The 15,335-nt window shown below is 41.8% G+C and overlaps 1 protein-coding gene across 1 annotated transcript in view; it reads left to right on the forward strand.

Moving 5' to 3' along the window:
- Nucleotides 1-2,118: 2,118 nt before the first annotated feature.
- Nucleotides 2,119-15,335, forward strand: part of nkrf (NFKB repressing factor) — a 20,818-nt gene continuing 7,601 nt past the window's right edge. The window contains exons 1-2 of the mRNA XM_043705088.1: nucleotides 2,119-2,524; nucleotides 14,095-14,216. Of these exons, the coding sequence (XP_043561023.1) occupies nucleotides 2,316-2,524; nucleotides 14,095-14,216 (331 nt within the window). The 5' untranslated portion in view covers nucleotides 2,119-2,315. The remainder of the gene's footprint in view (nucleotides 2,525-14,094; nucleotides 14,217-15,335) is intronic.

A 15,335-nucleotide genomic window follows, 5' to 3' on the forward strand; every position in this document is an offset into this window, starting at 1 on the left:
TGTGGGAGGAAACTAGAGCACCCGGAGGAAACCCACGCGGTCACGGGGAGAATGAGCACATTCAGTCGTCTGAGGCGGGAAATGAACCCGGGTTTCTGGCGCTGTGAGGCAGCAGTGCTAACCACTGTGCCACCATGCTGCCCACACGGTGCATCCTGCTTAAGTCTGGGAAATTTAGAATTGAAACTGTAGACTTCAGATCATTGTTAAGTACAAACAAAAATAAAACTTATACGAAGAGATTATTCACAAACTGCCAGCATCCAGTCATCCCACAGGAGACAGTATCCTTTCCTCCAAGATGCCTCAGGATCTTGAATGTTTCAATCAAGTCACTTCTCACTCTTCTAAACTTGAGTTGATAAAAGTCCAGACTGCTCAACCTTTTCTTAGAAGACAACTCACCTGTTCCAGGTAATAGTCTAGCAAACCTCTGAAATTAATCCAAATCATTTACATTCTTCCATTAATAAAGGGATAAATACTCCAGATGTGATCTCAACAATATCCTGTATAACCTTCTTACTTTTGTATTCCGTTCCTGATAAGATCTGTTAGCTTTCTTCATTATTTGCTGTACCTGTATACTAACCTTTTGTGAGACATGCGTTAGGACACCTGGATATCTCTGTACCACAGCACTCTACAGTCTCTGATGTTATACTTCCTTTTCTAAATTATTTCTGCCAAAATGGGCAATTTCACATTTTCCCACATTATACTCCATTTGCCAGATCTTTTCACACTCACTTCATCTCTTTATATTCTCTTCACAACTTACTTTGCTACCCATCTTTGTACCATCAGTATATTTAGCAACAATAACTTTGATTCTTTCATTCCCAGTCATTAATATTAATTGTAAAATGTTAAGGCCCCAGCATTGATCCCTGAGATAGACAACATCTTGCGAACATGAAAAGTTTAGGTATTCCCTTTTGAACGTGACATTGAATTGATGTTCCGCTGCTCTCTGGTGAACCTAAAAGTTCCAAAGAGTCATACTGGACCCAAAAATCTAACTTTGTTTTTCTCTCCACAGATGCTGCCATACCTGCCGAATTTCACTGCCACTTTGTGTTTTTATTTCAGATTTCCAGCAGCTGCTGTATGTTGCTTTTATTCAAAAGATGGATGTTGCAGAACTGTAGGCCAGTCATCCCCGGCTCTGGATTCTGGATTAGTGGTGCTGGAAGAGCACAGCTGTTCAGGCAGCATCCCAGGAGCAGTAAAATTGACGTTTTGGGCAAAAGCCCTTCATCACCCAGTCATCCCGGGCGTCCATCTCTCATCACTATTTTGAAGGATAAGTGAGCCATTCCTTAAACACACAGACCAACAGGTTCAAGAAGAGCTTCTTCCCTGCTGTTATGAGGCCTCTGAATGGACCTTTCAAATTGCAAATTTAATGTTGGGACCTCACTCTTTGTGCACCTTCTCCACAGGCACGGTGACTTGTATTTTTTGCTCTGTTCTATCACTCTTCTGCACTTTGTATGGTAATGATTTGCCTGTACTGCGCACAAAACAGATGATGTTTTCACTGAACCTAGGTACGTGCGACAATAATAAATTAAATCAAATTCTGGTGTCCTGGCCATCGCACCTCCCTCCTATTTTGAAGAAGAGTGAGTGAATCATTCCTGGTGTCCTGGCCATTATGCAGCCCTCATCACTCTCCTGAAGAGTAAAGGAGCCATCCTTGTCGTCCTCGGTAATTTTACATCCTTCATCCCTATTTTGCAGAAGAGTAGGCGAGTCGTTCCCGTTGTCCCTCACCACAACAGAGGAACATCTCTCTGTCTGTTTATCACACGAGAGCCTGCTACATGCGAATTGGTTTTGGGGGGCTGGGGTGGAGGTGCGCGACCACACGGTGTGTGCCAGTGGGGTGAGGGTGTAGTGTGTGGCAGTGAGCGCTGCTGCTTGCGGGCTCTCGCTGGCTTTTGCTGCCTGTGTCGCTGTTGTCAAGGGCAGTGTTTGTGACAGCGGAGCGGATACATTGTGGCGGCTGGCGGTGGGGGATGGGGAGCAGTGTACCCCCCCCGCACCTCCACACTGCCAGCACTAGGGGCGCTGGCGGGCCGGCCTCCGCCAGTTGGGAGCGGGCGGCCGGGAGCTAAGGCAGCCGCAGCAATCGGGAGGAGGCGGTTAGCCGCTGTCACGGTTCAGACCGGGGCCTGGTCGCCGGCTGCTCGTCGACGGTGTGTTTGAAGCCGGGAGGGCGGCTCGATTGCTTTCCCCTCGCTGTGTGTGTGTGCGCGCGCCGGACGGGGCGCTGCTGACGCCGCCGCCGCCTGGGCCCGGTCTCTAAGATGGCGGCCGGCGTGGAGTCGCTGGCCGGCCCGAAGCTGCAGCTCACCGAGGCGGTGGAGCAGTACCGAGGCCTGTCGGAGAGCGACAAGCATTGGAGGATCCGCCGGCAGTTCATCCTTCGACACATCCAGAATTACCCGGGAAACAGGATGGAGCAGCTGCTCGCCCTCTCCATGGTCTGGACCAACCATGTCTTCCTGGGCTGTAGGTGAGTGAGAGGAGCAGGCCCCAGGCCCCGGGCCCCGACCTCCAGTCCATCCTTCACTCCGCACCACCAGGCTTTCACTATATAACCGACTACCGCCGCTCCTCCTCCTCCTCAGACCCCTCGCTTTCCCTTGAACCCCCTCTTGTCCTTCCTCATTCCCTAACTCCCTCTGATTTATCCTCAGCTCTCTCATCTACCACCCCCTATCTTTCCTCTTTCCCTTACCACTCCCTGTCTTCCCTCATCACCCCACCATAAGAACTAGGAGCAGGAGCAAGCCATCCGGCCCTTGGAGCCTGCCCTGCCACTCAATAAGATCACAGCTAATCTTTTCGTGGACTCAGCTCCACTTACCTGCATTTTTAACCGTATTCCTTTACTTTTCAAAAAAGTAACTACCTGAGCTTTATAAGTGGTTACTGAAATAGTGTCAACTACTTCCCTGGGCAAGGAATTCATTAGATTAACTATCCTCTGGGTGAAGAAGTTCCTTCTCAGTTCAGTTCTACACCTTCCTCTAATCTTGAGGCCATGCCCTCTTATCCTACTTTCACCTACCAGTGGAAACATCCTATCTATTTCTATTTTGTCAATTTCCTTCATAATTTTATGTTTTTAATGATTCTCCCCAATTCTCCTGAATATAATCCCAATCTACTCAGCCTCTCCTCATAAGACAACCCCTCAACTCTGGAATCAACCTCCTCTGCACCCCTTCCAGTGCCAGTACATCCTTCCCTAAGTAAGGAGGCCAAATCTGCACACACTACTCCAGTTGTGGCCTCACCAGCACCTTGTACAGCTCTAACATTACCTCTCTGCTTTTAAACTCAATACCCTTAGCAATGAAGGACGAAATTCCATTTGCCTTCCTAATTACTTGTTGTACCTGCAGACCACCCTTCTGAGATTCGTGCACAAGGACACCCAGATCCTCTGCACAGCAGCATCTGCAACTTTTTACCATTCAAGTAATAATCTATTTTGCTTTACTCCTACCAAAATGTATGACTTCACATTTACTAACATTGTATTCCATCTGTCCGACCTTTCCCCACTCACTCAGTGTTCCTCTGCAAAGTTTCACAGTCCTCTGCACACTTTGCTCTGCCACTCATATTGGTGTCAAAATTCGCCGATGACACTATACATGTGGTCCCCAACTCCAAATCATCTACAAAAATTGTAAATAATTGTGGTCCCAACACCGATCCTTTAGAGACACCACTAGTCACTGATTGCCAGCCAGAGTAGTACTCTTTGCTTCCTGTCAGTCAACAAATCCTCTATCCACGCTAATACTTTACCTCTAACACCATGCACCCACATCTTATGCAGCAGCCTCATGTGCAGCACCTTGTCAAAGGCCTTTTGGAAATCTAGATGTACCACATCCACTGGGTTCCCAATGTCCACCTTGCTTGAAATGTCTATCAGTGCAATTGTTTAATCCCTCCACCTTTTGAGTAATAGATTTGTGAAGCATGGCCTACCCTTCATGAACCCATGCTGCATTTGTACAATGGGACTATTTCTTTCGAAATGCCCTGCTATTTCTTCCTTGATAATAGACTGAAGCATCTTCTCCACTACAGAGGTTAAGCTCGTTGTTCTATAGTTCCCCATCTTTTATCTACTTCCCTTTTTAAATAGTGGTATCACATTTGCTACTTTGCAATTTGCTGGGACTACCCCAGAGTCCAGCAACTTTTGGAAAATTACAGCCAGTACATCTGCTATTTCTCCCGCCATCTCTCTTAGTACCCTGGGATGCATTCCATCAGGGCCAGGAGACTTATCTATCCTTAGCTCCATGAGCTTACCCAACACAAGCTCTTCCGTAATAATAATAATTGTTTCCAGGTACTCATCTACCTTCGCTTCTTCATCACTGACTTGACCCATTATTAGTATCCTCCACTGTGAAGACCGATGCAAAGTATCTGTTCGGTGCCTCAGCTATTTCATTATATCCCATTACTAACTGCCCCGTCTCATCCTCTAAAGAACCAACATTTACTTGAGCCACTCTCCTTCGTTCTGTATATTTATAGAAATGTTTGCTATCTGTCTTTATATTCCATGCTAGTTTTCTTCCTCATACTCTATCTTACTTTTCTTTCTCGCTCTATTTGTGGCTTTCCGTTGACCACCTTCCCTTTTCTTTCCCTCATCATCCTACCACCTTTCCTCTTTCCTTTATTGTCCTCTGATCTCTTTTACCACACCTCTCTTCCTTCTCCCTCACATTGCCATCCTTGCCACAAGCCTCCCAGGTAAAATGTGCCAGGGCTGGGCAATGTCCTTTTCTTAAAAATCTTTGGCTGGGCTTTTTAATAGGAGTTCTGTTTACCCTGACACACTAAGGGATAGGTGGGCAAGCATACATCCCAGACTGGGATGCTGTTTCACTGGGTATGTTTTCAGTGTCTGTGTTACAGTTTATCTAAAGCCTGCTTTGACATTCTGCTATTATTGAAAGGTGGAGGGATTCAATAATTGCACTTATTTTGTTCAGAGGTAACTCTTGAGGAAAGTCGTTCTGTTCTGAAGTGAAAAAATTTGCAGAGTTAGTTACCAAATGTCTCATGCTGTAGTTAGAAAGGAAGAAATTTTGAATTGCTTCTTTGCTGTTGTATAACATTGTAATTTAGCTTTGAGGAAGTAATAGTTGTGTTTTCATATATGAAGGTGTTTTTTCAGAGTTGAATGGAATTGGTGTACCCGTTAACTGAGGGCGAGGTATTGGTTGCTAAGTAAATCGGTCTTAATTTGATAATAGACAGTGGGATTTATTGTCAGAGAGCTGATCTTTCCAAAAACATTGTCTGCTTTTTGTTTCGTTATGATTATTGGTTCCCAGTGTTTCTGGGTATGTGTTGTAGTTTCTAAATGGAAACTATAAAGTTGGAGGACTAAAGAATTATAATTCAAGAAAAATATTTACAATACAAAGCAACAATCTCATTAAACGTATACAAATCTTGCAAGGATCAGCAGGAAGGATCTTCATCCTGGCAGAGGGGTGTGGAAACTGGTTATACAGTCTCAGAATAAGGGACAGGCCATTTAGAACTGAGGTGAATTTCTTTACTTGGAGGATTTCCATGCACCAGAGGCTGTGGAGTCTCAGTTATTGAGTATGTTCAGAACTGGGATTGATCTACTTTCACATGTTAAAAACATTGAGAGATAGGATAATGCAGGAAAATGATGTTGAAGAGGAAGACTAGCCACGATCTTATTGACTGGTGGAGTGGGCTTAAAAGGTTGAAAGATCTATTACTCCTCATGTCCAGATATTATTTTAACTTGGGTGCCTCGAGCAAAACAAGACTAATTGATTGAGATTTTGTCCCCCTCAACTTGTATTCATGACCACATTTGATGTCACCCAAAGCAAACTATTCAGAAATTCACAGGATTAGTTTATGCTGCTCTATGTTGCACATGTCCCAAGTACAGTTGCGATGGTCTATGGTAGACACTATCTCCCTGGCCCTACACTCATCCCTGGAACATCTGGATAACAAGGACACCTACATCAGGCTCCTATATATTGACCTTATCTCAGCCTTCGACACTATAATTCCAACCAAACCCACCTCCAGACACAGATCTGGGACTCTGCTTCCCCCCTCTGCATTTGGATCCTTGATTTCCTGACCCACAGATTGCAATCTGTAAGGATAAGTGGCAACACCACCTCCTCAATAATCCTCAACACCAATTCCCTGCAAAGTTGTGTACTTGGATCCTTACTATACTCCTTATACACTCGCGACTGTGTGGTCAATCTCAGCTCTTATTCAATTTATAAATTTGCCGATGACATCACTGTAATGGGTCGAATCTTAAACAACGACGCAACAAAGTACAGGAAAGAGACAGCTTAGTGACATGGTATAAAGACAACAGTCTATGCCTCAGTGTCAGCAAAATGAAGGAACTACTCATCGACTTCAGGAAGTAGAATGTGGAAATGCGCCTCTGACTGCATCAATGGTGAGAGTTGGAGGTGGTCGAGTGTTTCCTAGGAGTAAATATCGCCAACAGTTTATCTTGGTTCATCCACAGCAACACTACAGTCAAGAAAGCATACCAATGCCTCTACTTCCTCAGAAGGCGAAGGAAATTCGGCATGTTCACAATGACTCTTAGCAATTTTTATAGATGCACCATAGAAAGCATCCTATGCGGATGCATCACAGCTTGATATAGCTACTGTTCTGCCCAAGACTGCAAGAAATTAGAGTTGTGAATGCTGCCCACCTATCGTAAAAACCAGCCTTCCTTCCATTGACTATTCACACTTCCTGCTGCCTTGGGAAAGCAACCAACATGATCAAAGAGCCCTCCTACCCTGATTATACTCTCTTCCATCCTCCATCAGGCAGAAGATTGAAAAGTTTGAAAAAGTATACCAACAGATTCAAGAGCGATTTCTTCTCTGCTGTTACCAGGTTTATGAATGGACCTCTCATACTAGAGTTAACCTTTCTCTGCATCTTTATTATTGTAACACGATATTCTGCATTCTGTTTTATTATCCTGATGTGCTTACGTCAGGTATGATTTGTCTGATTAGCAAACACAGCAATACTTTTCACTGCATCTTGGTACATGTGACAATAATAAATTATATCAAATCAGAGTATCTAAGTTAGCGAACCTACACTTAAGAACCAAGGGTTGGTTCCTGTCAAATGTGTGCAGCAATAGCTGAAGCCTGACTAATATCCAGTCAAGCCTATAGCATTGGTGAATTTGGTTTTAGCTAAAACCACCATGCTCAATACAACATTATTGGGCTGCTGGATTATTGAAAGCTGAATGGGAAGAATTCCATCGCTTAGGGACTAGTCTTTTGTTCTGGGTGCCATTAATCTTTATCCCGTGGAATTGTAGTCTTCTCCTGGCTGTTTTTCCATCTGTTTCTATTTGGTTCTACAATTTATTGTGTATTAGAAAGTTATATTTCATATTTAATACAGGATTTCTGGAGTCTTGTTGGTTGTGTTCAGTTTCTTTTTGCTGTGAGAAATGTGAATTGTTGGTCTTGTCCAGCAACAGTGTCCTGAAAAAAACTGTTGAATTACTTGATTCACTATTGGATAATGAGCCTGTCAGATGGTTAAATGGATTCTAGTTTTCCATCAACAGTCTTGTCATTTTGGAGTTATCTCAACCCCTAACGGACTCTCTGTTTATCTTGTACATTAAATCTTAAAACAAATATAGATTTCAGCCCTCAGTGGATGGACTTCACTTAGCTTTCAGGAGCTTTTCACAAATTTAAACATCTATTGTGGCTGCAATGTCTGTAGGGACCTCTTGGACTTGCTACTTAGAATAACAATTCAAGCTGGTTTTGTGCAAACAGCCTCACGTCCACATCCATATTTCCCATGAGAGCACATATCAACTTGTTTTGGGCATATTTCATAATTCCTTCATAATTTCTGGTTCAAACTCCTGGAACCCTAAACCAGATAGCAATCTTGTGGACTGAAGTGCTTCAAGATGAAGAGTCACCCTTAATTGTTTTTCCTCTGGGTTTTGCATTACTCTGACAGAGGTAGTTTGACTTAAAGACCAAAATCACGACTTTTCCTTTGTTATTCCAGGAACCTTTTAAAGCATTCAAAATGTATGGTGTGCCAACCTGAAGAACCATTAATATTGTTGGTAGTTTCAGCTCACCTGTATTCCTCCTGGGTGGGAACCGCCTATCACAGCTTTGAACCAATGGGTATCTTAGCATCAAACAAACTTGTTGTTAACTCCAAACTGATGGAGAAATTTCAGGTACTGTCACAAGGTGAAGTGGAGAATTGCAGTATGACAGCCTTTAAAGAGTACTGCAGGGTTACCATCTGCACTTCCAACTAAACCTTTTGCTTGAGAATGCAGTGCAAAGCTCTCTTCTTTCTGAACAGGTTAATTTATTCTTCTGATTGTGCGGCACACAGCATTCGCTTTTCTAACTTCTGTACAGAAGGTTTCTTACCATGGCCTTCCAAACCAAATGCAGACTCGGCTGGTGCTCCCATGTTTTTTGTTTTGAGCCCTGCAGTCGCATGTTATTATCTCTACCCAGAGGAACCTTTTGAGCATGATTGACAGCATTTTTATGACAATAGGAAAACTCAGATTTTTTGCATTATTTATAAGTTGAAAGTAATATTCAATGTAAATTAAAAAGCAAGAGTATTTTTGATCACCTATGGAATAATTTAAATACTCATTGACTTTGGAGGATGTTATTGATGGAATAAGGATGGCATGTGATTAGGGAAAATAAAATGGAATAGTCAATTAAGTGCTTTTTGTTTTACATGCATTCTCCCTGTAATGTCTGAGCATTTCATCATTTGATGTTAAAGGGTGGAGCAACATTGGTGCTAAGAGCAGTGGGACCTGATGTCTTCCACATGGTGAATTTTTGGTTTTATATCTGTCCTGAGGTAATTGTAAAACAATTGAGCATCAGTTGTGACAACCTCCATGAAGACTGATAACTCTCAAAAAGAAGTTCAAACTTCAGTTAATAGCTGAAAGAATCACACCAGATTTCACATTTTAAAATGTTTACTGTAACAAAGTCCGAAAGCTTTATTGATTAAGTATTATATTCAAAGGTAACTACCTAAAGCCACAGAATGAAATAACCCTCTTCTTTTATCTTCAGCACAACTGAAAAACACATTTTGCACGATTCAGTATGTTGTTATTTAAGTATATGTTCAATTTTCCCAGAATCAGCCCAAGGTAATTTTTGTTTCAAATAAAAATATTGAAGTCATACTCAATACAAAGCATTAACTTGATTACCCTCTACACAGATGCTGCCAGACCTGCTGAGATCCTATGCACTTCCTTTTTTAATTTGGATTTCCAGCATTCCCAGTACATTGCTTTTATTTGAATGATTCTTAACTCCTAAGGTTACTTTTGTTCTTTTCCTTTCCCAGCCTATTAGCTTGTAATCCTAGAATTGACCTTCATGTTGAAAGAGTATTATCGAAGATCTTCCTGTCGTGGAAGCATGATGAGTCTTCCAGCTTCGATTCAAGTCCTTACAAATTTGATCTTTCAATCCGAGCGCAAGCTTCCCCTCCTGCTTTTGACAGTGAACCATTGAGGCTTTCAGCCTCGAACTGTTCTGTGTCTGTCTGTTTTGTTTCTCATGCGCACTTTCTCTGTCTATGCCCTCCTTGTTTCTCCTCCACCCAGACAACTGACTGTGTGATTCAGTGATATGTCTCAAAGGAAAGCATGTCAGCTGACATCACAATTGCTTCCTCAATAAAGGTCCCATCTAAAAGCACTTTGGTTTGTCTCCTAGCATAAATACTTTACATCCTCTTCTCAGGAGAAAGTGAGGACTGCAGGTGCTGGAGACCAGAGTTGAAAAATGTGGTGCTGGAAAAACACAGCAGGCCAGGCAGCATCCAAGGAGAAGGAGAATCGACGTTTCGGACATAAGCCCTTCTTCAGGGTTTCTGAAGAAGGGCTTATGCCCGAAACGTCGATTCTCCTGCTCCTCGGATGCTGCCTGGCCTGCTGTGTTTTTCCAGCACCACATTTTTCAACATCCTCTCCTCAGTAAAACAATCTAGATCCCCTTTAATCTGAAACAACCAAATCTCTCAGGCTTGCTGTCTGGCTGACCCCAGAACAGGTCACATGACTGTCTTCATTTTTCAAATTAAAAACACAATCCCAAGAGCTTATAATTCAGCAAAATTGCTCTGGGCTCCTTGCCTACTTTTCTGTATTCATAAAGTTAGTGTAGAGTTATTGCCAAGGAACTTGGGTGGGTAGATGTTAGAGCGCATAAAGATTTGGTATCCAGCAGAGGGGTGAGTTCTTCTGCTTTATTTTTAAAATGATATCCATGCATTCAAATGTGCTTTTCGTACTTTCAAAAATTTTATATTCACAATACTTTTTTGACTTTGGGGTTATGTATAAATTTTTAAAGTGACACCATTGATCAAGTTTTAATCAAAACATTTTCAGTAACAAAAAAAATAGTTGATGCAATTTTTTTTAGAATTAGAATTAGAATTCCTACAATATGGAAACTGGCCATTCGGCCCAACAAATCCGCACTGACCCTCTGAAGAGTAACCCACCCAGACCCATTTCCCTACATTTACCCCTGAGTAATGCACCTAATCTACACATCTCTGAATACTGTGGGCAATTTAGCATGGCCAGTTCACATAACCTGAACATCTTTGGGTTGCGGGAGGAAACCCATGCAGACACCAGGAGAATGTGCAAACTCCACACACAGTTGCCCGAATTGAACCTGGCACTGTGAGATAGCAGTACTAACCACTGAGCCACTGTGCTGCCCCAAACAAAGATTTGTTTTGATTTCGAATAAACATCTTGGCTTAGTCACTGTGGAAGATTGTGGATTCAAACCACTGTGGACTTGAACGCAGTACTGATACGTAAATACAGTGCTAAAGATGTAGCATATTCAGAACAGACTTGTGGACAAGGTATTAAGCCAAGCCCCTGTTAGTTTAAGTGCATATAAAAGATCATGTAGCACTATTTACAGGTGATCAGTGCTGACCTGGAAAGCATTCCTTTCTCTCTCAATTTAAAGCAGATATCTAGTTATCTGCTAATTTATTGTTTGTGCACTTTTACAGTACACTTGACAACTGCTTTGCTCACATAACAATAGTGAAACTGACCAGAAGTAATCTAGGATTTTCTGTGTATAGGCAATCTGTTAATCTATGGCTGTCTTTGTTTACTCCCATTTAGAAAGAATAGAAACAGTACTAACAAAATTACTATTATTCAGGAGGTTATAAAGAGGCATGTAGAAAATATCACTTTGTATGATTTTGGGAAAAGAAAATCATGATTGACTAGTTTACTGGATTTCTTTGAGGGAGCAAGTGGGACTAGATGAGGTTGGGATATCTTGTCAGCATGGACGAGTTGGATCAAAGGGCCTGTTTCCGTGCTGTACATCTCTATGACTCTAAGTGATATATAAAGGGAAACCAGTGGATGGCTGTACTTAGACTTTCAGAATGCACTCGACAAGAACTCGTGGTATAGGGTTTACGCGTCAGGACGTTTGGAGGATTGGTTAGCTAACAGAAAGCATGAATAACTTAATTGGCAAGATGTGACGAGTGGAATGCCACAGGAATTGGAACTATTTATAATTTATCAATGACTTAGATGAAAACCCTGAAGGTATGGTTGCTAAATTTGATGAAGGTAGTAGAATGAGTTGTGAAGAGGCTATAAGGGGTTTGCAAAGAGAAATACAGGTTGAGTGAGTAAACAAAAATTCAGCAAACGAAGTATATACTGTAGGAAAATGTGAATTTGTCCGCGTTGGCTGGCAGAAGGAAAAGCAGTTAATAATTTAAATGGAGAGAGATTGCAGAACCTAGATATGCAGAGAGATCTGGATGTCCTTATACCTGAATCATAAATTATTATTGAGGTACAGCAAATGATTAGGAAGGTAAATGGAATGTTGTTTATTGCAAGTAGAATGGAATATAAGAGATATTTTGCTGCAGTTCTGCAGGGCATTGGTGAAACTGCATCTGGAATACTGTGTACAGTTTGCATTTCTTTATTTAAGAAGGAATTTAAATTTGTTAGAAGCAGTTCAGAAAAGGTTTACTCAACTGATTTCTGGAATGAAGGGATTATCTTATGAGGAGAGGTTTGACAGCATGGGTCTGTGTCCTTTGGAGTTTACGACAATGAGAGAACTTGACAAGATGGATGCTGAAAGGATGTTTCCTCGGCACTAGAAGCAGGTGCTACACGTTAAAAATACGCCTATTTAAGATTGAAGAGAATTTTTTTTCTTTGAAAGTTGAGCATCTTTGGAAATTGACTACAAAGGGCATTGGAGGGAAAAGCAGTCAATAATCATAAGGCAAAGGTAGATAGATGCTTAACTAAGAAGAGAGTCAAAGGTTATGGTGGTAGGACCACTGGCAGATCAGCTATGATCTTATTAAATAAATCGCTCATTCTTAACTTGCATTTTTATATCTAGGAAATGCAGCAGACAACTTTTATGTCCATGTCTTGCACAAACAGCAGTGATATTAGACCAAAGAACCAATTTTAGCAGACTTGGTTGAGGGATAAATATTGGCCAGGGCACCTGGGCAAACATATTGTTTCTCTTTGAAGTAATGTCAAGTGATCTACTCCAACCATTTGAAGGAAAGGACTTTGGTTTGGCATCTCATTGGAAGGAATTTGAAAGATGCTGTTTTGAAAGGTGTTACTTAGTCATAGGACCAAAAATATCTATTGATATGCATTTAAAAGTGTATGACACATGAATCAGTTATAAAACACTGGATTTATAATTTACTGCAATTGTAATTGTCCAGTAGATATTTGTGCATTTTTATTTGATGAGCTATTTCTTGGTGACTTTCATTGGAAAGCACATATACTTTTCCTTAAATGAAGCATTTGAATTTGGTCTTTGTTTGGGCTGTTGATATCTCGCTTGAGACTCATGATTGAGATGTATAAGGTTATGAGGGGCATAGATAAGTAGATGAGAAGGAAGGTTCCCCCTTGGTGGAAGGATTGATGAACAGGAGGCATAGATTTAAGGCGAGGGGATGTGAGGAAGTATTTTTTCACCCAGAGGGTGGTGGGAATCCGGAACTCACTTGCCTGTAAGAGTGAGGAGAAAGTGAGGACTGCAGATGCTGTAGATCAGAGCTGATAATGTGTTGCTGGAAAAGCCTGTAAGGGTGACAAAGGCAGAACCCTCATAACGTTTAAAAAGTATTTAGATATGCACTAATGATGTTAAGGCATATCAGACTATTAGCCGAGTACTGGAAAGTGGGATTAGAGTAGTTAGATGCTTGTTTTTGACCAAGGCACGCTTGATGGGCTGAAGTGCATCTTCCTCTGCTGTAGACCTCTGTTTCACTCCTTTTCCCATAAAATCCCTACTTATGTGTCGATCCTTAATGCATAACTCTAAGTTCCCCTAAGGAGGGGGTGATGAACTGCTACCTTGATAGTTCCTGTAGCAAACAGTGCAACTACAGGCGGGTAATAAATACTGACCAGCTAGTGATGCCCACAGCTCACAAGTGAATGAGAAAAAAGTACTCTCTAGCAGTGCTGTCAGGTGCGAAGTTTCTAGACTTTGATTAAGTCGTGATGATGCGCAGTCTGTGCAAGATCAGATGGTGTGTAACAAATCTTGGGTCTAGTAGGTGTTGGCAATATCATTTACTGAAACACAAAAACATTGGACAAGATTCCCTCTCAGCTACTAGGATGCGTTTGTCATGCTTTGGCAATTGTTCCTGGTGTGTTAATGTTAACTTGCATGTGTGGTGGGGAAAGAGTGGGCCAAAACAAAGAGAAAGAATGTACTGTTGACCATGATATATTGATACACCTTTTATGTTCTAAATTTACAATAATTTTGCTCTAATTTACCATGAAGTGTACTTATCAGATAAGAGGTGAAGATGGTAATGGTGAAGTTATGCAAATAAATTTTTTGTTTTTATTAAAAGATACAGCCCAGACCTTTTAGAGAGAGTCTTTCGAATGGCTGAAGGTATTGATGTTGGTGATATTGGATCATGCGAGTTGGTTCCTGGGAGCGCAACAAACAAAAGATCCAATTCTGACAATGGTAAGTGAAAAAGACTGTCCTATTATGTTGGTATTTATAATATGGAAATAGGCAATTCAGACTAAACAATTAGTGCTTATCTTCTGTTCAAGCAGTATAGTCCTATTCATGTATTTTATAATAACTCCCTATTTTCATAAGAGCATACAAACTCTGAACAATATTAGGCCATTCAGCCCCTGCTCTGCTGTTCCATAAGACCTTGGCTGATCTGATTGTAGCCTCTAATCTGTGTTCCCATCTTCCTCTGATAGCTTTGCATCCTTTGCTTATTGATCTACCTCCACCTTAAAAATATTCAAGGACTTTCCTTCCACAGCACCAGTCCTTAAAACTAATGAAATCCAGAGCCTCTTAACCCTTTTTCTCAAGAGCTGTTTAAGAAGGGCGGTAAAGACAAGCCAGGGAGCCTGACCTCAGTGGTGGGCAAGTTGTTGGAGGGAATCTTGAGGGACAGGATGTATATGTATTTGGAAAGGCAAGAACTGATTCGGGATAGTCAACATGGCTTTGTGCGTGGGAACTCATGCCTCACAAACTTGATTGAGTTTTTTGAAGAAGTAACAAAGAAGATTGATGAGGGCAGAGCAGTAGATGTGATCTTTTTGAACTTCAGTAAGGCGTTCAACAAGGTTCCCCATGGGAGACTGATTAGCAACGTTAGATCTTATGGAATACAGGGATAACTAGCCATTTGGATACAGAACTGGCTCAAAGGTAGAAGACAGAAGGTGGTGGTGGAGGATTGTTTTTCAGACTGGAGGCCTGTGACCAGTGGAGTCCCACAAGGATCGGTGTTGGGCCCTCTACTTTTCATCATTTACATAAATGATTTGGATGCGAGCATAATAGCTACAGTTAGTAAGTTTGCACATGACACCAAAATTGGAGATGTGGTGGACAGCGAAGAGGGTTACCTCAGATTACAATAGGATCTGGACCAGATGGGCCAATGGGCTGAGAAGTGACAGATGGAGTTTAATTCAGATAAATGCGAGGTGCTGCATTTTGGGAAAGCAAATCTTAGCAGGACTTATACACTTAATGGTAAGGTCCTAGGAAGTATTGCTGAACAAAGAGACCTGGGAGTGCAGGTTCATAGCTCCTTGAAAGTGGAGT

This window comes from Chiloscyllium plagiosum, chromosome 15, assembly GCF_004010195.1.
Source record: "Chiloscyllium plagiosum isolate BGI_BamShark_2017 chromosome 15, ASM401019v2, whole genome shotgun sequence".
Taxonomy (NCBI): domain Eukaryota; kingdom Metazoa; phylum Chordata; class Chondrichthyes; order Orectolobiformes; family Hemiscylliidae; genus Chiloscyllium; species Chiloscyllium plagiosum.